At 38.0% G+C, this 25,231-nt stretch overlaps 1 protein-coding gene across 7 annotated transcripts in view; it reads left to right on the forward strand.

Moving 5' to 3' along the window:
• The window catches only part of MATCAP2 (microtubule associated tyrosine carboxypeptidase 2), a 65,814-nt gene extending 40,875 nt beyond the window's left edge, over positions 1 to 24,939 (forward strand). For 4 of the 7 annotated variants that reach the window (XM_032758318.2, XM_032758321.2, XM_032758320.2 and 1 more), the window contains 5 exons: positions 12,902 to 13,045; positions 14,028 to 14,160; positions 15,039 to 15,344; positions 18,107 to 18,204; positions 22,253 to 24,939. In XM_032758318.2, the coding sequence (XP_032614209.1) occupies positions 12,902 to 13,045; positions 14,028 to 14,160; positions 15,039 to 15,344; positions 18,107 to 18,204; positions 22,253 to 22,411 (840 nt within the window). In that variant the 3' untranslated portion in view covers positions 22,412 to 24,939. Of the gene's footprint in view, positions 1 to 9,392; positions 9,564 to 12,901; positions 13,046 to 14,027; positions 14,161 to 15,038; positions 15,345 to 18,106; positions 18,205 to 22,252 lie in introns of those variants that run through there. The other 3 variants (XM_032758323.2, XM_032758319.2, XM_032758322.2) reach the window with 2 other exon arrangements.
• Positions 24,940 to 25,231: the final 292 nt, after the last annotated feature.

The raw sequence follows: 25,231 nt of genomic DNA on the forward strand, positions 1-25,231 counted from the left end.
CTAGTCTGCAGTTCACATTACAGAAAACTGGATTGTTGGCAAAAGTACTTTTGCTCCCTTCTCTCTCTCCCCTGCTCACCACACTGCTGTCAGTGTCTTCCTACGATGCAAATTTGATCATCCCACCTCTTCAAAAAAACTTCAGCGCTCCTCATAATTTAGGATAAAGTTCAAAATCTTTGTCATGGCCTGCAAGGCCTTATACCAAGGTCAACTGTATTCTCCCACAGCATCTCACGTAAATATCTGTCACAGCATTTATCCACTGTTACCATCCTTCAGTTTCTTGTTTGTCTTTACCCACAGACCAACCTCCTTGAGAGAAGTGTGTTTTTCTTTGTTTTTCTCATTTCACCTATTCCCAGAATTAAGCGCAGTTCCTGGCACTGAATAAACAAGTTTCCCAGTGCCTGTCCATCCTGGGAACCCTGCAGTCTTGTCAAACCAAGCTCTATTTCACTTTCTTTAGTTTCTATATGCTTATGATGATATTAGCCCCTTTTGCATGGAATGTCCTCTATTTTCTCTAATCCCCTACTTCTATTTCCCTTTTTTCAATGATCTCACAATACTTTATTTATAATTCCATCAAAGTATTACTACATTGGATCTGTTTATATGTCATCTCTGCCAGTCTAATGGTAGAACAGGGACTTAGATTCTAAAATATAAAACTGCATAAAAGTGACAGTGATTGGCACATAGAAGGTGAGGAATAGCTAGATAAATGAATGGTCCCTTTTGCTGGTATGTTAAAAATGTAGTGAAATACTTTATAAACAGTGGATCCAGATTTGTGACCCAGGGGTCAAGTTCAGCCTGCATATATGTTTTGTTTGGCCAGCACAGTGTTTTATAAAGCATTGGAATGTAAATATGCTCTTCTTTTGCCTCTTCCAGATGTCTTATAATCAGTAGCTTTACACAGTGATTGCTGCTTACAGCTGAAGGGATTTTAGTGTGTGACTACCACTGTCCCATTAGTTTGTGCCTACAATACCTTAAATGGAGGCCTAATGATCTGATTGAGTAATCACAAATCTTTATATACCTAATTTGCTACCAGGAAGCAATAACCAGCATTGAAAAACTCATTTAGTATCTTGCTTTTCATTCTGAGAAGCTTAAAAAGCCAGAATATGTATATGTGTGTATATATATCCCATGCTTATCCGAAGTAACCATTTTCGGACTGTTCTGAGGAACACCACCTAAGCAAAGGGAACCATACGTGTTGGAAGACATAGAATATTATATTCATCTCCAACATTCACCACACATAGTATCATAATAAAAGCTTAGAAGAGTCTTCTGTTTAATATTTTCCAAACTAATTTGGCCTTGAAACCTTTTAAAAACAGTATCTTATTGACCGCTTTCCCTCAAGAAAGTTTGGAAAACACTGGCTTAAAGAAAAGGACTGTCTGAGATCCTAGGGATTATTCTGTCTGCGGGGGAAAAGTTTTAGATTCTAGAATTTTCTGAAAAGGAGAGGAATGAAGGGAGAGTTGGAGTGGTATATTAACTAGTAAGGCAGGAAAAACATAACCTTGAGTAAAAAGTTGGAGGGCAAACCAATTACCTTAAATTTTGAAATTAAAACCCAGTGATCTGTTAAAACTTAAGTACTTTCTACAGTCATATGGGAAATAAGCACATTCATAGACCCTCCATGCTTTCATTTTGTCTTCACAACTCTGTGAGGTAAATAGGGCAGAGATTTTAATCTCCCTTTTGCCAGTGAAGAACCTAAACCTGAGAAAGGTACAAGGACAAACCTAAGAGCACACAGTCAGCAAATGGTGGGGCCCCAATGTAAAACCAGGTCTTCTGACTTCTAGTCTTTCCACAGCATCATCCTACCCCCTATCATATTGGTGTCCTCATTGTATGTAGTTTTTCATTGAGTGAAAACTGCAGTTGAGAAGGGAGATAGTTTTTTAGCACATGATTGACAGTCAGGTTTCCAGAATGCTAAACAGTAAACAAAATCAGCAAGTAAACCAAAAGTTTGTCATTAAACAAAATATTGAGATTTTTCAGAAACTTTATTATCTAAGACAGTGTTGAAAGTTTTATATAGAAAACATTTTTTTCTGGATTAGTGATTTCAATGTTAAATTATGCTATTTGATTACTCTTCCCTTTAAAAAAATAGCTTTATTAAGATACAATTCACATCATACTAAAGTATGCAGTTTTTCCTGCAATGTAAAACTAAACTAAAAAAATTTATAAACAATAAAATAGACCGGACACGGTGACTTAGGCCTGTAATGCCAGCACTTTGGGGGGCCAAGGTGGGTGGATCATGAGGTCAAGAGTTCGAGACTAGCCTGACCAACATGGTGAAACCCTGTCTCTACTAAAAATATAAAAATTAGCTGGGTGTGGTGGCGGGCACCTATAATCCTAGCTACTCAGGAGGCTGAGGCAGGAGAATCGCTTGAACCCAGGAGGTGGAGGTTGCAGTAAGCCAAGATCGTGCCACTGCACTCCAGCCCGGACAACAGAGTCAGACTCTGTCTCAAAAAAGTAAAATAAAATAAATAAAAATAAACAGAGTACAGTTCAGTGGTTTTTAATATATTTTTAATATATTTAGTGCAACTATAACCACTAATTCTAGAACATTTCATCACCTCAAAAAGTAACACTGTACCCATTAGCAATCGTTGCCCATCTCACCAACCTTCCAGCCCTAGGCAACTACCAGTCTACTTTCTGACTTTCTGGATTTGCCTGTTCTGGACATTCGATATGAATGGAATCATACAATACCTTGTGGTCCTTTGTGACTGGCTTCTTTCACTTATCATAATGTTTTCAAAGTTTATCCGTGCTGTGTTCTAGCATGCATCAGCACTTTTTATTGCTGAATAATATTCCATGTATGGATATACTACATTCTTTTTTTTTATAATTTGATAGACATTTGGATTGTTTCTACTTTTTGGCTGTTAATGCTGTATGAACATTTGTATACACATTTTTTATGGACAAATATTTTCAGTTATCTTGGGTCCACATCTAGTAGTGGACTTGTTAGTACATATAATTACTCTATGTTTAACCTTTTAAGGAACTGCCAGACTGTTTTTCAAAGTGATTATACCATTTTAGTTTCCCATCAGCAGCATGTGAGCATTCCAGTTTCTCCACATTCTCATCAACCCTTTTTTTTTTCTATAGACATCCCAGTGGGAGTGAAGTGGTGTCTCATTGTGCTTTTGATTTGCAATTCCTTGATGGTTAATAATGGCCATTTGTATATCCTCTTTGGAAAATTGCCTATTTCAGATCCTTTGCCAATTTTTCAGTTGAGTTATTTGTTCTTATTATTGAATTGCAGGAGTTCTTTATATGTTTCAGATATCCGATATGAAATTTGCAAACATTTTCTCCCATTCTTCGGGTCACTTTTTATTTTTATGATAGTATCCTTTGAAGCACAATTTTGATGAAGTCCAGCTTGTCTTTTTGTTGTTTGTGCTTTTGGTGTCATATCTAAGATCCCATTGCCTAATCCAGGGTCATGAAGATGTATGCCTATGCTTGCTTCTAACAGTTTAATTGCTTTAGCTCTTAAGAGGTTAAGGTCTTGGATCCATTTTGAGTTAATTTTTATATATGATATGGGATAGAGGTCCAACTCCATTCTTTTAAATGTGGATATCCAATTGTCCCAGCCCCATTGGTTGAAAAGAATTTGATTACATACTGTTCTAATTTTAATAGTGGAGAATAAAAGTGCTTCAGGATCCTGAGATGACAGATCTGTAATATGAATAATGGTGCTATTCTATTTTGTGTGGCATTGTAAGTGACATTCAGATGAGGAGAGAGGGAGGACCATTTCCTTCACGTGGAACAATTACTCATTTTGCTTTTATTTCCTCTTTGCTGTAGATTCTAGGTCTCTGAAAATCAATTTGTTTTTATGCCTATAAGATATGCAAAGCTTTATTTAAAATATTCTCTTCAACTGTATGCTTCTGGTGAAGAAAAATTTTTCTAAAATTTAAAAATATATTCTCATTCTATAAAGAGGGAAAGATTCAGAAATGATTGATTTGTGAATAGAGATAATAATTTAGTAAAAATATGGGGTTTTTTGTTCAATGTTTTTAAAAAGGCAAAAATGTATTTGATTGCTTGTTTCACATCAGTTTTAGCAAGAAGTGTTATCCTACCTGACAGTGTCTTGTGGAACTCAAGTGGATTCCGTTATACTATTTTCTAACATGGTAATGGAGGAGTTGGCCAAGTACATTTTAAGATGTACACAAAGGAAAGGTCCAAAGTCAGATTCATGCAGACTAGGAGGCTGAGACCTGGACAATAGGGATAGGTGTGTGTACATTAAGATGTTCTGGTTCTAGGAATTTTAAAACTGATTTATGAAAATTTGTAATGTTACATTGCTTTCTACTTATGTCGCTATTCTTAGAGTTGGAAGGAAGCAAAGAATATATTTGATATCTATGGGCAAATCTGGGCTAGATTTTTAGGGAAGTGGCTGTCTGTTCCATGAGTTAACCTCAAGAATGCAAAGTATACCAACTATTTTCCTGCTAACAATCATCCCTACCTAAAAATCTATTATAGAAAAATATCAGTTGAATTTTTAAGATTTGAAAACAATTTCATGTGTTTCTTTGTTAAATGCAAATACTCCAGAGAAGGGATATCAATGCCTACCTGGCAAGTGGGAAAAGGTAATTAGATAGTGAATAGCAAGGCCAGGAGATTCCAAAGTAGAAGGCACTTAACCATTTGTTTTTCCAGTTAGAAAAGTAGTTTATATTCAGTATAAAAACTTAGAAAAGTGTGGAGAATAAGAATCCCATAATTCTACCACCCACAGGTAACCACTATTGACCTTTGAGAGTATTTTTCTTTTCCCATGCTTAATGATCATAATTGTGGTCAATGCACTTTCACTTATCATAAACATTTTCTCATGTCATTAAAAACCATCAACATTTTTTATGTCAGCATCAATTTCAGTGCCTGCATATTTTTCATATAATAGGTGTATAGTAATTAACTTGAATATTTAGATTGTTCCTTATTGGACTTTTTTATTTCAGATAAACAGTTTTGTTAGTCATTTACTCTAGGGAGCTGAGCCTGTGGGAACGAGGCTAGTTAGTGAGCTGTTCAGAGGACAGCATTTCTTTTTCAGTGCAGGTTATTCTACACATCCTGATGTGTCTCAGAGTGCTTCTCTTCTTATTAACTTACCTAGAAATAATGGCATTTTTTAAGAAAATAGTTTTATTTATTTACAGACAATAAAATTTACTCATTTTAGGTATATATTGCGGTCACTCTCTTTCCCTGAACCCTGTCCCCAGGCAACCAATGATCTGAAGTGGCCATCTGATCAGTTTTACTCAGGTCTTTTTATCGCTAAGAAAAGTTGCCTTAATTTTGAGTATTTCTCTGAACGATTTATTTTAGTTTTCTTTTATTCATTTTTATAATTAACAGACTTAATATTAGCCATATGCATTTCACATGTCTCACCTTCTCTCTCATTTTGACCTTTTTTCTCTTTTCCTAAGATAATTTTTTATACTTCTTTAAACATTTTAATTTCTTTTCTTTCTTTTCTTTTCTTTCTTCGTTCTTTCCTTCCTTCCTTCCTTCTTTACTTTCTTTCCTTCCTTCTCTTTTCTTTTTTTCTTTTCTTTCCTTCCTTCCTGCCTTCCTTCTTCTCTTCTTTCCTTCCTTTCCACCTCCCCTCTCCCTCTCCCTCTCCCTCTCCCTCTCCCTCTCCTTCCCTTTCCTTCCCTTCCCTCCCTTCCCTTCCCCTCCCCTCTCGTCTCCCCTCCCCCACCCTTCTCCTCCCCTCCTCTCTCCTCCCTTCCCCTCTGCTCCCCTCTCCTCTCCTCTCCTACAGGGTCTCATTATATTGACCAGGCTGGTCTTGAACTCAAACTCCTGGCCTCAAGTGGTCCTCCTACCTTGGCTTCCTAGAGTGCTGGGAGGCTTAAGCTATCATGCCTGGCCTCTAAGAAAATTTTTGAAGATTATTATTGGTTTTATTAATTTGTAAGATGAAGCTTTTACTTTCTAAAATTTTATTGGTTTCCTGCAGAATGTATTAGGTTGGACCATTTTAAATTATTCATATTTAATCATTTTGACCTACAAAGATGGCAGTGTCATCTGGTTTAACCTAATATTCTTTCAGAGGTATGTTCTTCATTTGCGTTTTCAGGGTAATGCTTCCCATTTCCTTGGAACGTCACAGTTCTCCACAGAGCTCATGTATCTTTGTAAAAATTACTTACCCATGGCTGGGCACGGTGGCTCACACCTATAATTGTAACACTTTGGGAGACCGAGGCAGTCGGATTGTCTGAGCTCAGGAGTTCGAGAACAGCCTGGGCAACACGGTGAAACTCTGTCTCTACTAAAATACAAAAAAATTAGATGGGCGTGGCAGCATGCACCTGCGGTCTCAGCTACTCAGGAGGCTGAGGCAGGAAAATCGCTTGAACCTGGGAGGTGGAAGTTGCAGTGAGCCAAGATCACACCACTGCACTCCAGCCTGGGCGACAGAGGGAGACTGTTTCCAAAACAAACAAAAAAATTACTCATCCGTGATTAAGAAGCACCAGATCCAGGCTTAAGATTGGTCTGAAGACAGGTATAAGGAGTCATCTCTCTACTGGAGTCTTCAGAGTCTTGACTTCCTGAGAGTTGATTTCTGAAGCTTCCTGGTCCAGGCTCCTCAGCTTAGGGACCTGCTAAACGTTCATGTGGTGGTGTTCTGCAGTATTTTAGTATGACTGCGAGAACAAGGGTGAAAGAGAGTTAAGACCAGCCTGACCAACATGGTAAAACCCCATCTCTACTAAAAATACAAAAATTAGCTGGGCATGGTGGCAGGTGCCTGTAATCCCAGCTACTTGGGAGGCTGAGGCAGGAGAATCACTTGAACCTGGGAGGCAGACGTTGCAGTGAGCTGAGATCAAGCCATTGCACTCCCGCCTGGACAACGGGATGAGGCTGCATCTCAGAAAAAAAAAAAAAAGACCCATGTAGTGTTTTACAAACTATACTCCACGAAAACATTGTGTGTTTTAGTGCTTCCACAAACACTGAAATATTTTCTAACAGACAATTAAAGTTTAAGGGGGAGTTCTGTGAGATTTTGTCTGAAAAAAAGTTCTGCTAAAAACAAAAGTTGAAAGCTAGTGTTTTAAGGAATCTAAGGTAAATTCTAGACCATTTTCCAGGAAATGCATGTCTTAGTCCAAAAAATGCATTTGGGCTGCTGTAACAAAATACCATAAACTGAGTAACTTATGAATGACAGAATTTATTTCTCATGGTTCTGGTGCCTGAGAAGTCCAAAATCAAGGCACCATCAGATCTGGTGTCTGATGAGAACCCGCTTTCTAGTTGATGGAAGGCACCTTAGAAGGCTGTGTGTCCTCACATGGTGGAAGGGGCTAGCTAGCTCTTTGGGGCCACTTTTATTTAGAGGCAGATGTTGCACAGGTCTTGTCTTGAACTCCTGGCCTCAGGTGATCATCCCACCTTGGTCTCTCAAGGTGCTGGGATTACAGGCATGAGCCACTGTAGTAAAAGAGCCCTGGGGCCTCTTTTATAAAGGCACTAATCACAATCATGAAGGTTCTACCCTAATGACCTAATCACTTTCCAAAGGCCCTACCTCCTAATACCCTCACCTTGGGCGTTAGGATTTCAAAATAAGAATGTGGGTGGGGCATAAATATTCAGATTATAGCAATGCAGAAAATGAAAACCTGCATTTCCCATGATGTATTACAATCAGGAGTCTACCTTTGGCTATAGGACTTCAAGTAAGGGAACCATATATCCCGGAATGCAATCTATCACATCTCTTTTTTTCTTCTTATCCATTCTTTTTCTTTGGAGTTATATATTAGGAGATGTAGTTTTCTTATTAACATAAGTGATGATATAATGGAGAAGAGAGAGGTTTGACATGAAATTTATTGCCTCTAAAAGTATTACCCATGTGGATGTGTGTGAATGCCTGATTCTTCAAGTGGTGTAAACATTGATTCTCTGAACTCTAGGGGGAGCAGATAAACTACCTTTTTTCTCCCTTTTAAAATAAAATGACTTTTTACTTCTGATCATAGCACTAATATATTACATATTGTGAGGAATCTTAAAACTTCTGAAAAATACAAATAATAAACATCAGTGCAACCCATCTAATCATCTGATTCCCAGACATGAACTTCAGCCTTTCAGTATATTCCTCCAAGCTTCCTTGTGCCTTTTAAAGCTACTGTTTCCCTTTTCCAAAATTGGGATTAGACTCAAAATATCTGTGGCCTGCAGTTAAGAAGTTGTATAAGGAAGCAGAAATCATTGTAAAACAAAAATATTCACTGATGAAGTGATTGACTCATTGCCATTCAATGTGATTTCTTTCTTCAAGCTTGAACTTATTTCCACCAATTCAGCTACTGTCGCTATCTCTATGCTGTGGGATATTATAATGCAGATGCGGGGAGGTTACTTCTTAGGATCAGTGAAGGATGCTGCAGATCACTGACATGTCTGTCTGTGTTGGACCAGTTGAAAAACTGATGAAGAAAAGAATCAATAAAGATAATGAAAGGCTAGACATTCAGAGAAGAGTGATTGAATATAATGTAATATTTAAAGCTTAATATTAAGATTGCCTTTTAGGAACATTGATGTAGCTCCCATTAAGTGTTGACACTATGATGGTGCCATGCAAGGCAAGATGAAACAAAGGAGGTGATATGCTGTTATGTACCATTGTGATAGAAGAATTGCATTCCTTCAGCAAAGAAACAAACAAAAATCCCACTGCTTTTATTCGTTCTTTGATTTAGTCATTCATTCTATGATCTGTGATAACAAGGAACACATGTATTTAAGTTTTTCATAATTCTCTAGACTTTTATATTTGCTACAAGAAATAACCAGATAACCACATTTTCCTACCGAGTAAGCATATGCCTTAGAAAAGCTATTATAATTTTATCTGAAATTAAGTACATGCTTTAAAAAACCTATAAGCAGGCCAAGCGCGGTGGCTCATGCCTATAATCCCAGCACTAAATTTAGGAGGCCGAGAGAGGTGGATCACTTGAGGCCAGGAGTTGGAGACCAGCCTGGCCAACATGGTGAAACCTCGTCTCTACTAAAAAATACAAAAATTAGCTGGGCATGATGGCAGATGCCTGTAATCCCAGCTACTCAGGAGGCTGAGGCAGGAGAATCACTCAGGAATTTGAGAACAACCTGGTCAACACCTGGAAGGTGGAGGCTGCAGTGAGCCGAGATCACGCCACTGCACCTCAGCCTGGCAACAGAGCGAGACTCCGTTTCAAGAAAAAAAAAAAAAAGATCTATAAGCAGAAATCATAATATTTCTTAGAGATAATTTTTAACCATTTTTAAGTCTTCACAGTTCAATATATTAATACAAGGTACCACTTCTCTTCTGCAGTTCTTCAGGCCACATTTGTCACATTCTTCTCACTCTTTGATACATGGATAACTGAGACTATTAGGTTAGTGTATGCAAAGTATCTGCTAATCTGCTAAAACGGGTTTTTAATTATATGCTAATTTGTGCTTTTAATTGTCTTAGTTGTCATATGAATTAATCAGCTTCTGGAGCACTTGTATTTGCCCTTCTCTGAAATCCCTCTCACATTTTACGTGCACTTGAATCACCTGGGGATCTTGTTAAAATGCAGATTCTGAATCAAGAGGCATGAAGGTGGTAAGGGGCCAAAATTCCGCCTTTGGCACCAGTTCCCATGCCACGCTAGTGCTGCTGGCCTTCAGACTATACTTTGAATAGCAAGGCTTTCAGTAACAGTTTTGGGACCAGAAGCCAGGCAAAGCCTATTGAAGCCATTTCTTATTATGATAACTTAATGATACATGCCTAGTTTATTAGTAATGTATATTTTTCAATTAGTGATATATGTGTTGAATTATGACTTGCAGTATGTGAGCTTTTTTGTAATTTTTGTGTCAGGCATGTTATCTACAGTGGTGTTATTTATAGAGAATGGTGTTGACAAACTCTGTAAAAATACTTAAAAAAAAGGTTTATTCTAAGACAAATATGAAGGACCATGGCCTGAGACATAGTCTCAAGAGGTCCTGAGAAAATGTGTCCACGGTGGTTGGGTTACAGCTTGGTTTTATATATTTTAGGGAAACATCTTGTGTCTCAATCAATACATGTGAGGAATGCATTGGTTTGGTCTAAAAAGATAGGACAACTCAAAGAGGGGGCTTACAGGATATAGGTGGATTCAGATTTTCTGATTGGCAGTTGACTGAAAGAGTTATCTGAAAACCTGGAATCAATAGAAAGGAGTGTTTGGTTTAAGTTAAGGGAGTCTAGAGACCAAGGTTCTTATTACATAGATGAAGTCTCATAGGTGGCCACCCTTAGAGATAATAGATGACAAATGTTTCTTATTCAACCCTTTTAAACGTATAATCCTAGCATTTTGGGAGGCTGAGATGGGAGGATCACTTGACCTTGAGTTCAAGACTAGCTTGGGCAACATAGTGAGACCTTGTCTCTATTTTTTTTTTAATTAAAAATAAAAATAAAAGGTGCTAGAGACTGGGCATGGTGACTCATACCTGTAATCCCAGCACTTTGGGAGGTGGAGGTGGGAGGATCATTTGAGGCCAGGAATTGACCAGCCTGGGTAACACAGCAAGACTGTCTCTACAAAAAATTTTAAAAATTAGCCAGCATGGTGGTGTATGTCTGTTGTCCCAGCTACTCAGGAGACTGAGATGGGAGGATCCCTTGAGGCCAGGAGGTTGAGTCTACAGTGAGCCATGATCACGCTACTGTGTTCCGACCTGGGTGACAGAGCAAGATACTGTATCCAGAGAAACAAAAATAAATACATTAAAAAGGTGCTAGACTCTCAGTTAATGTCTTCAGGACTGGGAGGGCCTGGAAAGGGAAAGATCTAGTTATGTTATAGAGATTCAACAGATGCAGAATTTACCCCCACAAAAGAGCTTTGCAGGGCCATTTCAAAATATGGCAAAGAAACATATTTTGGGGTAAAATATTTTTATTTCCTTTATCAGTCTTGTGATGTTATGTCAGAGTCAGGTTGGAAAGTAAGCCACACTATATAGGGTTAAATAAGACTCATGAGATTTTATGGTTTAAAGGGCATGAGCCTGCAGGCCCTTTAGATAGGAATTTGGGCAAGAGGGGAAAACAAAGATCAGAGTTTAGTCCTCAGTGGTAACATACCGATGATGATACAATAGATAATATGTATTGACTACTTATTATGTCACAGACACCATGTTTTACAAAGGTTAACTAAATTTTCTCAATAAAACCATGAAGTAGATGTTATTATTGTTATCCTCATTTACAAATGAGGAGGCTGAGGCCAGTCAGAAGGTAGTGAGTTATCTCAATTGATTGTTCACATCAGTTACAGGTCAAACTCCTTGTTCTACTCTTTTGCCTTTTCTCACTGCTGCACTGGACTAGTCTAATAATAATAATAATCAGTAATAAACAAGTTTAGTGACGTGCTCATGATAGCACAGCCAGAAGAGGACAGAGCCATGGCATCAACTCCAGAGCTTGTACATGTAATCTCTTTACTAGTCTGACAGTTCAGAAACTACAGACTTTATATGACATGTATATGAATTCCCTAGGTTCTTACACAATTCATGTAAGATAGAGTTGAATTTTTTAGCTTTTTTTCCCAAAAGGCCTTTGAAAAGCAATTTTCTTTTTCCTCAGGTGTTCCTTTCTATGACTTTCCCATAGATACTGATAATTTGTGATTCTTTACCAGTTATTTTTAGTTCTCCATTCTGCATATGTGTGTTAATTTGTGCATATGTGAAAAAATATCTCAACTTTCTTATTCCTTTGCTGTAAAAATTTATAAAGAATGAAAAGTAGATAATATCCTGCCTTGACTGAAAGATAAAGGTATTTTTGTTAATGTTGAGAATTTGTTTTCTGCCAAAGAGTAGCCCAGGAAAATAGATAGATTGTTGCAGAAGACTGATCGCTTTTTTTTTTTTTTTTTTTTTGAGATGGAGTTTCGCTCTTGTTGCCCAGGCTGGAGTGCAGTGGCACGATCTTGGCTCACCACCACCTCTGCCTCCTGGGTTGTACAAGGATTCTTCTGCTTCAGCCTCCCAAGTAGCTGGGATTACAAGCATGTGCCACCATGTCTGGCTATTTTTTTCTATTTTTAGTAAAGACAGGGTTTCACCATGTGGACCAGGCTGGTCTCGAGCTCCTGGCCTCAAGTGATCCGCCTGCCTCAGCCTTCCAAAGTGCTGGGATTACAGGCATGAGCCACCGTGCCTGGCCGATTCTTTAAAAAAAATTTTTTAAATTTTTATTTCAATAGTTTTTGGGGTCAGACTGGTTGATTCTTACGTGTGTTCTTAAAATTTTGAAATTTTTTTTTCCTTCAAAGGGCAATGGTAATCTATTGACTTGCGTGGAGACATACCTTCCACTCTGAGTTCTCCTGCCAAACCACCAAATTATCTTAGAGAAGCCGGGGAGCCCTTCTCCCCAGCTTCTCGGCCTATCAGATGTTAGCACTTGAGATACGCAGTTCTTGAGCCCTCTGTCAGCACATTAGGGAGAAACGAACACAGGGGAAGAGTTCGTATTGCTAAAGTGTACAGGCATTTGTAAAATTTGCGAAAATGAGTGGAAGTTGTTTAGAATTAAAAAAGTTTGGCACTTCAGTTGCAGTTTAATCTGGAAATCAATAAACCTAGAATAGGTCACAATAAATAACATAGCTTATGACATCTCAAAGTAATATGAGGCTGTTTACTTTCATTATCTCTCTTTCTTTTACAGTCTATCAATATTATGGAACTGACTTTACAGAAATACGGAAGTTATGAAAAATTTGAACAAGCCACTGGTGGTAGCTTGCTCTCTAAAACTCGAATCTGGAGTCATGTTAGGAAGTACATGATGAAGGAAGGCTGCCTAGGGGAGGTATGAATTGCGAGTGAACACAAGGAGTTACTGCCAGTGACAGTCGTAGTTTATTTCATTTTATTTTATTTATTTTATTTTTTGAGATGGAGTCTCGCTCTGTCGCCCAGACTGGAGTACAGTGGTGAATCTCGGCTCACTGCAACCTCTACCTCCCGGGTTCAAGTGATTCTCCTGCCTCAGCCTCCCTAGTAGCTGGGATTACAAGCACCAGCCACCACACCCAACTAATTTTTGAATTTTTAGTAGAGACAGTGTTTTTGCCATATTGGCCAGGCTGGTCTCGAACTCCTGACCTCAGGTCATCCGCCTGCCTTGGCCTCCCAGAGTGCTGGGATTAAAGGCATGAGCCACTGTGCCCAGCCTAGTCGTAGTTCTTTTCTGTAGATTTTGTTTTCCCAACTATTTTACTCATTAAATTAGTCGCCCAGATTTCTTACTCAATACTATAAGTCTTAAGTTCCTGTTGCATTGAATTGTTTTGATGTGTTCAGTGCCTTTTTGTTTTTCTTCTTACTGCCATTTCTGTATAACTTGTGGGATTAGATGAATTACTTTATGAAAATTGCTAATGAAGAGATTTGCCCCAGAAGCCTCTCATTAGTCTTCTTAGTGGTCAGTCTCAAAGCCTTGGCGCTGGCAACGAGCTGGATTCTGGCATCTGTATCTTCTTCTGCATCAGTTTAGCCAGGGAGCATATTTACGACACTTAAAATTTACAATTTTAAGTCCTTGGTGTCTTCCTCAGCACAGCCATCTACTTTCCCTTAAACTCATGGAAGGTTCTTGAGCTCCCAAAGGGTCAAAATTAGAAGGGTCACAGGTGATTTGGCTGCACATTCCATCTTGGTTTCTGGGAGATTTAAGGTGGTTATAAACAAAAAACAGTGTTAATTTATAGGCCCATTGTTTTCTGCGAAAGCTTCTCCCCTTACCTTTATGTTTTGTCTTATGTCTGTGTACTTTTTCTCTTGCCCCTTAGATTGTAGTTCATCTCACTGAGGACCTGCTTTCCCGAGCGTCAATGACTGTAGTAAATGGATGTCCGACTCTGACCATCAATGTGTCTACTGCACGTGAGCATTGGCTGGAGGGAATGCTGAGGCATGAAATAGGTAGGTGCTATCCTTTCCATTTGTTTATTTGTAATATCAGGAATTAGCTCTAAAGAAATATTCTTTTAGAATGGGTTTTTTCTTAGTAGTATTTATTTTATTTTCTTAGTAGAAGAAAATTTAGCAAGAAGTCATGAGCTTCACTTGGACTGAAGCTAATGTATTTATGTCTCATTTCAAATTAGATTTTTTAAGGGAAGTTTTTAGGTGTATTGAACCTGGAAAGTCATTTAACTGCTCTGGATTTCCCCTACATTAAACCGAGGGGGTCGAATTAAGGTATCTTTGAGGTTCTTTTCAAATATCAAGTCTGTGATTCTTCTCTTTAAAAAAGTAAATTGTTATAAAGGTTATACCTCCTCTCTTGAGACATGTGATCCTTTTGAAGGCAGTGTACTCCTTCACACCCAAGAGATGTTAGGATCCGGTCATTTTCTACTTTGTTTTGATTTGTAGGCACACATTAATTTGGTTTTAGAATTTATTTTATTTTATTTTATTTTTGAGATGGGATCTGGGTCCATCGCCCAGTCTTGGGCACAGTGGCAGGATCTCAGCTCACTGCAACCTCTGCCTCCCAGGCTTAAGTGATCCTCTTCACCCCAGCCTCCTGAGTAGCTGGGACCCCAGGTACACACCACCACACCCGGCTAATTTTTTGTATTTCTGGTAGACATGTTTCGCCATGTTTCCCAGGCTGGTCTCCAACTCCTGAACTCAAGTGATCCGCCTGCCTCGGCCTTCCAAAGTGCTGGGATTACAGGCATGAGCCACCGTGCCCGGCTGGTTTTAGAATTGTTGATGGAATCTAACTTTGGGGGAAGAATTAAAACAAGAATGGCATTTCTTCTTATTCATGTAACTTTTCTTCTCCATAGGTACACATTATTTTCGAGGTATTAACAACCTCCAGCAGCCATGGAACAGTTGGACTGGACGTAAAAAACATGAGCTAAAGCCAAATAATCCCACAGAGGAAGGACTAGCAAGCATTCACAGTGTTCTGTTTAGAAAAGACCCTTTTTTATGGAGGGCTGCCCTCCTCTACTACACTGTTTATCAAGCCAGCCAAATGTCTTTTTGTGAACTCTTCAAAGATATTGGCAGGTTTGTCAAGGACCCCAATACAAGATGGGATTATTGTGTACGGGCCAAGAGGGGATGGACTGATACTTCCCAACCAGGTGGGTGTCCCTTAACTGTAGGTTTTCTGACTGACTAGTTGTCTAGTGATTTTGTTTATATCTTAATCCCTGAATCACAAAATTCACTTACTTAAAAAATTAAACCTTTGTTACCTGAGGTCAGAACTGGTTTTCCCAAACCACATTTTCTTAGCATTATTTTTACCCAGCTCAATTTTGAAAAATCTCAGACCTATAGAATATGGAAAGAATGTTAGAATGAACACCCATCTACCCTTCATCTGGATTCACTTATTGTTAACATTTTTTTTCTTTTTTTGCTTTTTTTGCTTTCTCTGTCTTTGACTTTTTAAAAACAGCTATACTGAGATATAATTCACATGCCATACAATTTACCCATTTAAAATGTGGAGTTCAGTGATTTTTAGAATATTCAGAGTTGTGCAACCATCACCATTGTCTAATTCCAGAATGTTTTCATTACCTCAAAAGAAACCCATACCCATTAGCATTCATTCCGCATTTCCTCCCCTCTCTCCCGCTCTAAGCAACTGCTTTTGGTGTTCTTTTCATCTCAGATTTACCTATTTTGAACATTTCATATAAATAGAATTATCTAATATGTGATTTTTTTGTGGTGGGCTTCTTTCAGTTAGCATGATGTTTTCAAAATTCATTCATGTTGTAGCATGTATCAATATTTTGATCATTTTATTGCTGTGAGGCAGTCTGTCCCTTAGCAAAGCTCGAGCACTGTGCTGGGAGATCCACTGCTGTCTTCAGAGCCGGCAGGCAGGAACGTTTCAGTCTGCTGAAGTTGCGCCCACTGCTGCCCCTTCCCCCAGGTGCTCTGTCCCAGGGAGATGGGAGTTTTATAAGCCCCGTAGTGGGGCTGCTGCTTTTCTTTCAGAGATGCCCTGCCCAGAGAGGCAGAATCTAGAGAGGCAGTCTCTACTTTTTTTTTTGAGATGGAGTATCACTCTTGTCACCCAGGCTGGAGTACAATGGTGCAATCTCGGCTCACCGCAACCTCTGCCTTCCGGGTTCAGGTGATTCTCCTGCCTCAGCCTCCCAAGTAGCTGAGACTGAAGGCATGCACCAATATGCCCAGCTAATTTTGTATTTTTAGTAGGGATGGGATTTCACCCTGTTGGCCAGGCTGGTCTTGAACTCCTGATTTCAGGTGATCCAACTGCCTCAGCCTCCCAAAGTGCTGGGACTACAGGCATGAGCCACCACGCCCAGCCTAAGAGTGTTTTTAAACTATTTATTTGGAGCTTGGTAAATACTTACTCAAATTAGTGATGGTTATGTTGCTAGCACAGCCCACATTAACATTTCATACTAGTGTTGTAATCCTATGACAGCGTAGTGCCTTAGAGCTAGAAGCAGGTAAGATAGGAAGCAGGAAAGAGAAGGACATCTCTCTTCTGTCTTTCATGTGTGCATAGCCAATTCCAGGCGGAATTTCAGATAAGCAACGTGTCTGCCATTTCTTAGAATACTCTTCTCAATACTCTTAGAAGAAAATTTGTTGATATACTGAACTAATCTGAAATTCAAAATGACTTTTAAACAAATGTTTCTTAATTTGTACTCTTTTTTTCAAGGGCATTTTTGAGTGTTCTTTTAGATTCCTTTGTCTGGATTTTAGTACTCTGTACCCAGATGCACAGGGCTTCCATGTTGCCTTTGATACCCACCCCGTGGAGGCTTACCATTTTTCGACTAGTCCCTTTTTTCTTTTTTTCACATACTTTTGTGTTTTTCATGTTTTATTATGGAAAATTTCAAATGTATACAAAAGAATGATTAACATGCTGAATTCCAGTAATACATTACCTGATCATAGCTATTATCAACATTTTCTAACTGTGGTTCATCTATTCTTCCAAATTTGTTTTCCTATTTTAAAGCCAATTCCAACATCGTGTCCCTTTACCCATAAATATTTCAATGTGCATCTCTGATTAGGAGAACTTTTTAAATCATCCTCATGCTATTAGCATACCTAACCAAGTTAACAATAATTCCTTAATATATGACTCCATGTGGTAGAATTTTAATTAATTTAATAGAGCAAAATTTTTTTTTAAATTACACAAATTATGTCAGGATGGGAAAAAGGTTTACTGTGTAAACAGAACATCCTTTTCTAACTAGGTTCAGATTCATGAAATATTCTACTTTTCATGTCTTTATCCATTTTTTCTATTTTTTAAACCTACGTGCTCTCCAAAATCTAGTTCTAGTTGCTTACGTAGAGAGGAACTGATGTCAAAATTTATGCTTTAAAACCATAGTTTGTTTTTGTTTAATGGAGGGGAAGGATTATTAATATTCTAAATTCCAGGAGTTTCTAAAATCCTGCATCTCTCCACTACCTTTATTGAGATGTACCTGCTTTAAAATTATCCTGCTCAGGCCTCCCCACTCAGATGCCTTCAGTGCACAATGGGAGTTACGACTGAATCGTGGGAGTAGGGGAAGGTGGGATAATCATAAGACTCATATATTTAAAATTACCAGTCTCTATAGTGAGGAAAGAATTGTTATTTTAATAATGGTGAGGATGTGTGAGGAGAAGGAATTCTTAAGGTTCTAGTCTACATACCATCCTGGCACTTCCCAAGACCTGACATTTTATGTAATGAAGATAGTTAAATAAAAATAAAAATAAATGTTGGCAAACTAGAATATTTTTAATACAGGACTGATTCCTACAGTAAATGGAATGGGTTGATATCTACTTAGTAATTTTTCTAAACATCAGAAAGTAAACACTATTCTGGTTCCTCCAGGGTGTTTTAGTAAAGACCAGGTATACTTGGATGGAATTCTTCAAATCCTCCGATACAGAGATACCATAGACTTCCATCTGCTGACTGCTCTCGGGAAGGTGAGTAGAAGCCCATGGCACATAGTCCCCGACCACACCAGATCAGCATTCCCCTCACTCAAGCTTAGCATTAAATAAGACTTAGCTTCACACTATTTTTACTTTATTGTCAGAACAAATTTTCTTTATGTCATATCAAGAGGGAAGAAATCTGGTTCTGTAATAGAACCAAATTGTAAAATTTCTTTTTGGTCAATAAGAGATAAAGGAATAGGAAATTTGGGAATACATATTGTTTTATTTTTATTTGTGTATACATATTTTTCTAAAAAGCATTTTCTGAAAACTATAAAAGCATTTTGAAGTAAGCTGCACCTGTAACACTTCCCCCCATAATATCTCCTAAGAACAGGATATTTTCTGACATTACTATATGATTTTGTTTAAGAAATTTATTATTGATTAAATATAACATCTAAAATACAGTCCACTTCAAATTTTCCAAAGTGCCTCTAACATGTCCTTTGTAGCTCCTTTTTTGTGATCTAAGATCCAATCAAGATTTATACATTGCATTTGGTTATAATCTTTCATCTCTTTTAATCTGTGATAGTCTCCCCTTGCCTCATTCTTTCTGTTTTTTTTTTTTTTTTCATGACATTGTTAAGACTCGGGCTGGGCGAGGTGGCTCACGCCCACAAACCCAACACTTTGGGAGGCTGAGGTGGGAGGCTGAGGCAGGAGGATCACTTGAGGCCAGGAGTTTGAAAGCAGCCTGGGCAACATGGGGAAACCCTGTCCTTACAAAAAATTTTAAAAAGTAGCCGGGCATGGTGGCACACACCTTAGTCCCAGCTACTTGGGAAGCTGAGGTGGGAGGATCACTTGAGCCCAGGAGGTCGAGGCTGCAGTGGAGCCATGATCGTACCACTGCACTCCAGCCTGGGAGAGAGAGCCAGACCCTGTCTCAAAAGAAAAAAAAAAAAAAAAAAGATTGGCACAGTTTTCTTGAGAATTCCTACAATATGGATTATCAGATTGTTTCCTTCTGATGAGATTCAGGTTAAACATTTTTGCCAAGAATACTACATAAGTGATGTGTATTTCCCATTGCATCACATTAGAAAGTACGTGTCATTTTGCTCCATTTGATCATCTGGGTGTTTGATCACCTGCTGTGTTTGATCACCCGGGTTAAGTTAGTGACCACCAGATCTCCCCATTGTAAAAGTACCTTTCCCCCATTGTATTAGTAAATAGTCTTTGGGGTGATATTTATGAATGGACTATTCCCTACTAACCCTTGATGATCTTTTCCCGAATCAATTACCCCGGTGGTAACAAAATAGAGATCTTCTAATTCTTTTATATTTCTTTGTCTCTCCCCGTTTTTGTAGTATTATTATGGGCTTAATTGGACTTAATTTATTTTATTCAACTTTTTCATGACTGCGCCTGTGTCTTAAACATGTCTCCATGTTTTCTGATACAGTAAAATGTCTGGGCAGAGTTTGTACTTTTCCTACCCAAATCTCAGATCAGCCATTTCTCTAATGAAGTCTTGTTTGCTTTCAATTGGTATTTTAAAAACAGGAGCTGAGTTCTTGGTGTGTTCCTTGCTACTGGGGTACTCTTGCTTCTAGAACTTTTCAGTGAGCAAATCATATCTATTTGTTAAATCATAAGAGCACTGCAATTCACATCAGACCCTACAAGATTCTTTCACACCTCCTCTGCCATTCCATATTTGTATTTACCATCTCTTAAAATGAGAACCTTGTTTCTCAATGTCAGTATATTTACTCTTTCCTATAATAAACTGAGAATAGTTTAAGAATTATTAAACCCTACCAATATCAAGAAACCTATTTTGATTACATTTAGTGGTATAAATACCAAATAAATAATATTAATAGTAAAACTTTAAAAACCTTAATAAAATATAATATGAACATGAGTTCTTTATTTTTATTTTTTTATTTTTTTGAGACGGAGTTTGTGCTCTTGTTGCCCAGGCTGGGTGCAATGGCGCGATCTTGGCTCACCGCAACCTTTGCCTCCCTGGTTCAAGCAATTCTCCTGCCTCAGCCTCCTGAGTAGCTGAGATTACAGGCATGTACCACCATGCCTGGCTAATTTTGTATTTTTAGTAGAGACAGGGTTTCTCCGTGTTGGTCAGGCTGGTCTCAAACTCCTGACCTCAGGTGATCCGCCTGCCTCGGCCTCCCAAAGTGCTAGGATTACAGGCGTGAGCCACTGCTCCCTGCTATTTATTTATTTATTTTTTGAGATGGAGTCTTACTCTGTCGCCCAGGCTGGAGTGCAGTGGCATGATCTCGGCTCACTGCAACCTCCCGTCTCCTGGGTTCAAATGATTCTCCTGCCTTAGCCTCCCAAGTAGCTCAGATTACAGGCACCTGCCACCACACCCAGCTAATTTTTGTATTTTTAGTAGAGATGGGGTTTCACCACATTGGCCAGGCTAGTCTCGAACTCCTGACCTCAAGTGATCATCCCACCTCAGCCTCCCAAAGTGCTGGGATTATAGGTGTGAGCCACTGGCACTGGGCTGAGTTCTTTTCTTAAAGCCTTCCTACTGAGCCTGGAAGAGTATTAATCAGAAGACTATAGTTTTTAAAGTCAACTATGTTTTAGAATTTGAAGATAATTTAAGGCCGGGCATTGTGGCTCACACCTATAATCACAGCACTTTGGGAGGTGGAGGCGAGAGGATCACTTGAGACTAGGAGTTTGAGACCAGCCTGGGCAACATAGCAAGAGCCCCCTCTCTACAAAAACAAAAACAAATTAGCCAGGCATGGTGGCACATGTCTGTAGGGAGGCTAAATGGGAAGGATCGCTTGAGCCCAGGAGTTCCAGGCCACACTGAGCTGTGATTGCATCACTGCACTCCTGCTAGGGTGACAGAGAAAGACCCTATCTCTTAAAAACAATTCAAGAATAAAGATAATTTATAGAACTTTAAATCTTCATCCTTAAACCTAATATAAGTACCTGTGAGAGACTAGCTTCTTAAATAGGAGAATTAAAAAGATGTGAACTTTTTTACAAAAATTCAAAATAAAAGCAAGAAGATGTAATACAAATCACAAATCATTATGTATCCTAAATTAAAGAGAAACAGGAACCTAATATATGGATTGAGTATCTCTTCTCTAAAATGCTTGGGACTAGAAGTGTTTTGGATTTTGGATTTTTTTTTTTAATTTTGGAGTATTTACATTCTTTATTAGTTGAGCATCCCAAATCCCCAAACTGGAAATTCCACATGCTCCAGTGAGTATTTTCTGTGAGCATCATGTGGGTGCTCCAAAAGTTTGCAGCATTTCAGATTTTGCATTTTTGGATTTGGGATGCTCACCCTGTATAATTGTGCTAATTTTTCTAATTTAATAATATGTCATTTATATTCTAGTTATTTTCTTGATTCTTTGATTTAGCCAGAAGACTTGTTTGGTTTTAGAGTCTCTCTCACAGACAAATATATTAAGTATAGTTATCTAATTTTTAGACAAACTGAGTAGGTTCAAGGTAGAGTATTAAATCAAATTTGACTTTTTAAAATAATCTTTTAGGCCGGGCACGGTGGCTCACGCCTGTAATCCCAGCACTTTGGGAGGCCAAGGTGGGTGGATCACCTGAGGTCAGGAGTTCGAGACCAGCCTGGCTAATGAAACATCTCTACTAAAAATACAAAAAATTAGCCAGGTGTGGTGGCGGGCGCCCGTAATCCCAGCTACTTGGGAGGCTGCGGCAGGAGAATCACCTGAACCCAGGAGGCGGAGGTTGCAGTGAGCCAAGATCACGCCACTGCACTCCAGCCTGGGCAACAAGAATGAAACTCCATCTCAGGAAAAAAAAAAAAAATAGTACTCTTTTAATATGGTCATGGTATAAGGGGCAGAGAAATACATTATTATTTAACACAGTGAAGAAAATAAAAGTCACTGATTTTTGTTACTTTGCAGCTATTAAAATAATTTGACAAATGAACTGTATACTTTCATTTAAGGCCCAGGGAAGAAATTCATCCTTAAAATGTACATTGTAGTTACATTTTAAATTTAACTCATCTTCCTTTTTTCAGGTTTCTTATGAAGATGTGGATCGCTTAAAAGGATTGGCAGTTACCGAAAACATGAGGGTCCCTCATTTCCTGCACGACCATGGCCGATATATGGAACACTTAGAGAAGATCATGGAAGTGAATGAACTGACTGACAGGGAACTGAAAGATCTTATATAGTAATTAGCGTTCTGGCAAACATAGCTAAGCTATGCCTCCATGTATATTACCAATTAGGTGCAGTTAGCACCAGAAGATTTATAAAAGAAGAGTGACTACTTGTGTTTTCTGAAGAAGGGTCTTCAGTATTCAGCGGAATTTTTAGGTTAAGTACAAATCTTAAACTATTTCCCTAAAATGTTTCTCTAGGCTGCAGGGGGAAGTTCTTCCTATTTTCTGAATCTCGACAGACTCAGATGAAAATACTACTGCTGAGCATTTTTGAAGACTCTCGGTCAAATTGCATGATAAATTTCTGCCTGAGCAGTAAGCACCAGCCTAGTGCTTCTGCCTAAATATGGAGGTCAGCTCCAACTGGAGACTGGCTGAATTCCATTGCTGTTCAGACTCCAAAGTTATATTTTATTTGATAAATAATGGTAATTATTCTCCTTTGAAAAATTAGTTTTGTGTTGCTCCAAAAAGCTAGCTATAGCTAAGCTTTCTTATTTCTTTTATATGTTAAGGAATTTTAAAGGGAGAGGAAAAGCAATTTGAAAATTTTTCATTAAGTGTTTTATTTTAACATTATTGTTTCACCTTATCAGCTTGTAGGAACTAAATTAGAGAATCACCTCTTTTTGTCCAGTTATCTCTTAACTACGTTTTCATTTGCTGAAACATATTGTACCCTTTTAAATTTTTTACAGAGTTTTAACGTCTTTTCCACTGAATCCTTTATAAAAATAAGTACAAATTCCAGAGAGGTTTTTCTACACAGATAAAAATAATTGGGGAAGGGCTACTCACCTTTTTTATGAAACAGAATATGTAACAAGCAGAGGACAAATAGACTGACCTGGTTAAATGTAGGTTCTGGATGTCGATGGGTAGCACCTGCAGTAAACTGGAACATGCTCTGGAAAAAGAAATTTCTGGGTATTGATGGTTTATAAAGCCAGCTTTGTGCTATTGGTTCAGTATATTTTATCAAATCTTTGACTTCATCAACCCAGTAAATGACATAGTTTAAATTTTAAAATGAGAGTTCTGTTTTGCTGTATTTCTCCTGCTAGCCTAACTTTGTATTTTATCAGCTTCAGTATATACTTGGATATATATACCTGGATTCAAATGGTTCTTCATACAACTTAATGATCAGAAAGAATGCTGCTGTAAACACCCCACTCAAGATTGCTGCTGGAATTTCTACCCAAAGCTGTCTGAGAGTTTATCTTTACCTCAGTGCAGGCTAAAATAATGGTGCTAATACTGGTAGATATATACTGTGAAGCCTGGTTCACATTCATGCTAGAAAATGATTTTGGGAAACCTTTTGCAGGAGAGGTTACATGATTTTTCTCTTTCACATATCTAGAAGGACTTGCCTCAAAGAGGAAGGTTGGAGCAAACAGGATATACTCTAGCTGGTGCCCAAAGGTTCTTGCAAAACCATGAATCTTGCTTTTAGCAGTAGAGGGCCAGACACATTGGAGCATTGAAAGGCCTTAGCCACTGCTCTCCAACTACGCGCCATGCTGGGTAGTGTGTGTCCTGTACATCTGTGTGCCAGGCTGGGGCAGACTGTGCCAATGTTCACCAAACACTAGAATCTGCTCTTACACCTCTAGCATGTATCTCCTTGTAGCAGAGTCATGCACTTTCTCAGCATTGTTTAGTGTTTTCTAATTGCATCTAAAAACTTATCAAAAGTGATTGTGAAAACAGTGTCTTAAAGTATAAACAGAAATGGCAATATTTATGTCCTGTGATTCAAGCCCAAAGGTTATAAATTCAACTTTCACAGGGAATAGCACTGCTAATCTTACTTTATGGTTTAAATATAAAGGAAAATCACAGCAGCCTTAATTTCCTATTGGTAGAATCATTTGCAGCGGTTCTAGTTCCTGACTTTTAAAACGGATGAATATTTTCCCTTTGATTTGGAAAAGGAACTGCTTTTTTGCCTTACTGCTTTGGTATAAAGATGAAAAACATGAGCACTCTGCAGACAAAATGACCTTAAATCACATTGATTAAGATATTTTAAAAGTTAGCAGTGAACCAAAAGTAGTTTCAGATTAGCAGAAATAAAGAGCTTTAAGCTTTAAAAGTTGAGATTGAATATTTAATGAAAGTTTATTAATTCTTTTTCCAGAAATAGCAGTAAGGTCAGTTTTTTTCCCTAAAATAAAAAGTTTTAATAAACAGAAAATTATAGCAACAGTACTTAGGAGAATAGTTGAAGATTGTATTAATTTTAATTATAATAGTTATTTGTCATAGGCTATTGATGATTAGAATTTCATTAGTTTTGTCCACTATAATTTTAAAAATAGTTGTATCAAATACAAATTCTGATAAACTGTTAGGTTTTAACACCAGACAGGATTCAAAGGAAATTAATGTTTGCAAACATAAATCCATAGTCTTCATTTCTTTATATTTTCACCTTTGTAAAAGTGTTTAAAATTTGTATTGTTTGTTTTGTATATCTTTGGGCATTTTGTGTCTAGCTATAATAAAAAGAAACAGTGCCAAGGTTCTCAGATGAAGTGTGTGGCTATATATGCATGTAACTTGTTTTCTTTGAAAACCCAATTATATTTGTATTGTGGTGTTTCTTGTTTTTTATTTTGTGATAATTATCAAAAGGACATTAATCATGCTTGTCTTCTAGTGCTGTTACTTCTTAGAAAAATATTATATTTACCACACTTCACCTTTTCCCTAGTTATTTTAGCTTACACTCTCATGGGACATATGGAGCAAAGAAAAGGAGAGAGGTTGTATTAGTCTATTCTCATGCTGCTAATAAAGACATACTCGAAACTGGGTAAT

The sequence above is a fragment of the Hylobates moloch genome, unplaced genomic scaffold (assembly GCF_009828535.3).
Source record: "Hylobates moloch isolate HMO894 unplaced genomic scaffold, HMol_V3 SCAFFOLD_1, whole genome shotgun sequence".
NCBI lineage: Eukaryota > Metazoa > Chordata > Mammalia > Primates > Hylobatidae > Hylobates > Hylobates moloch.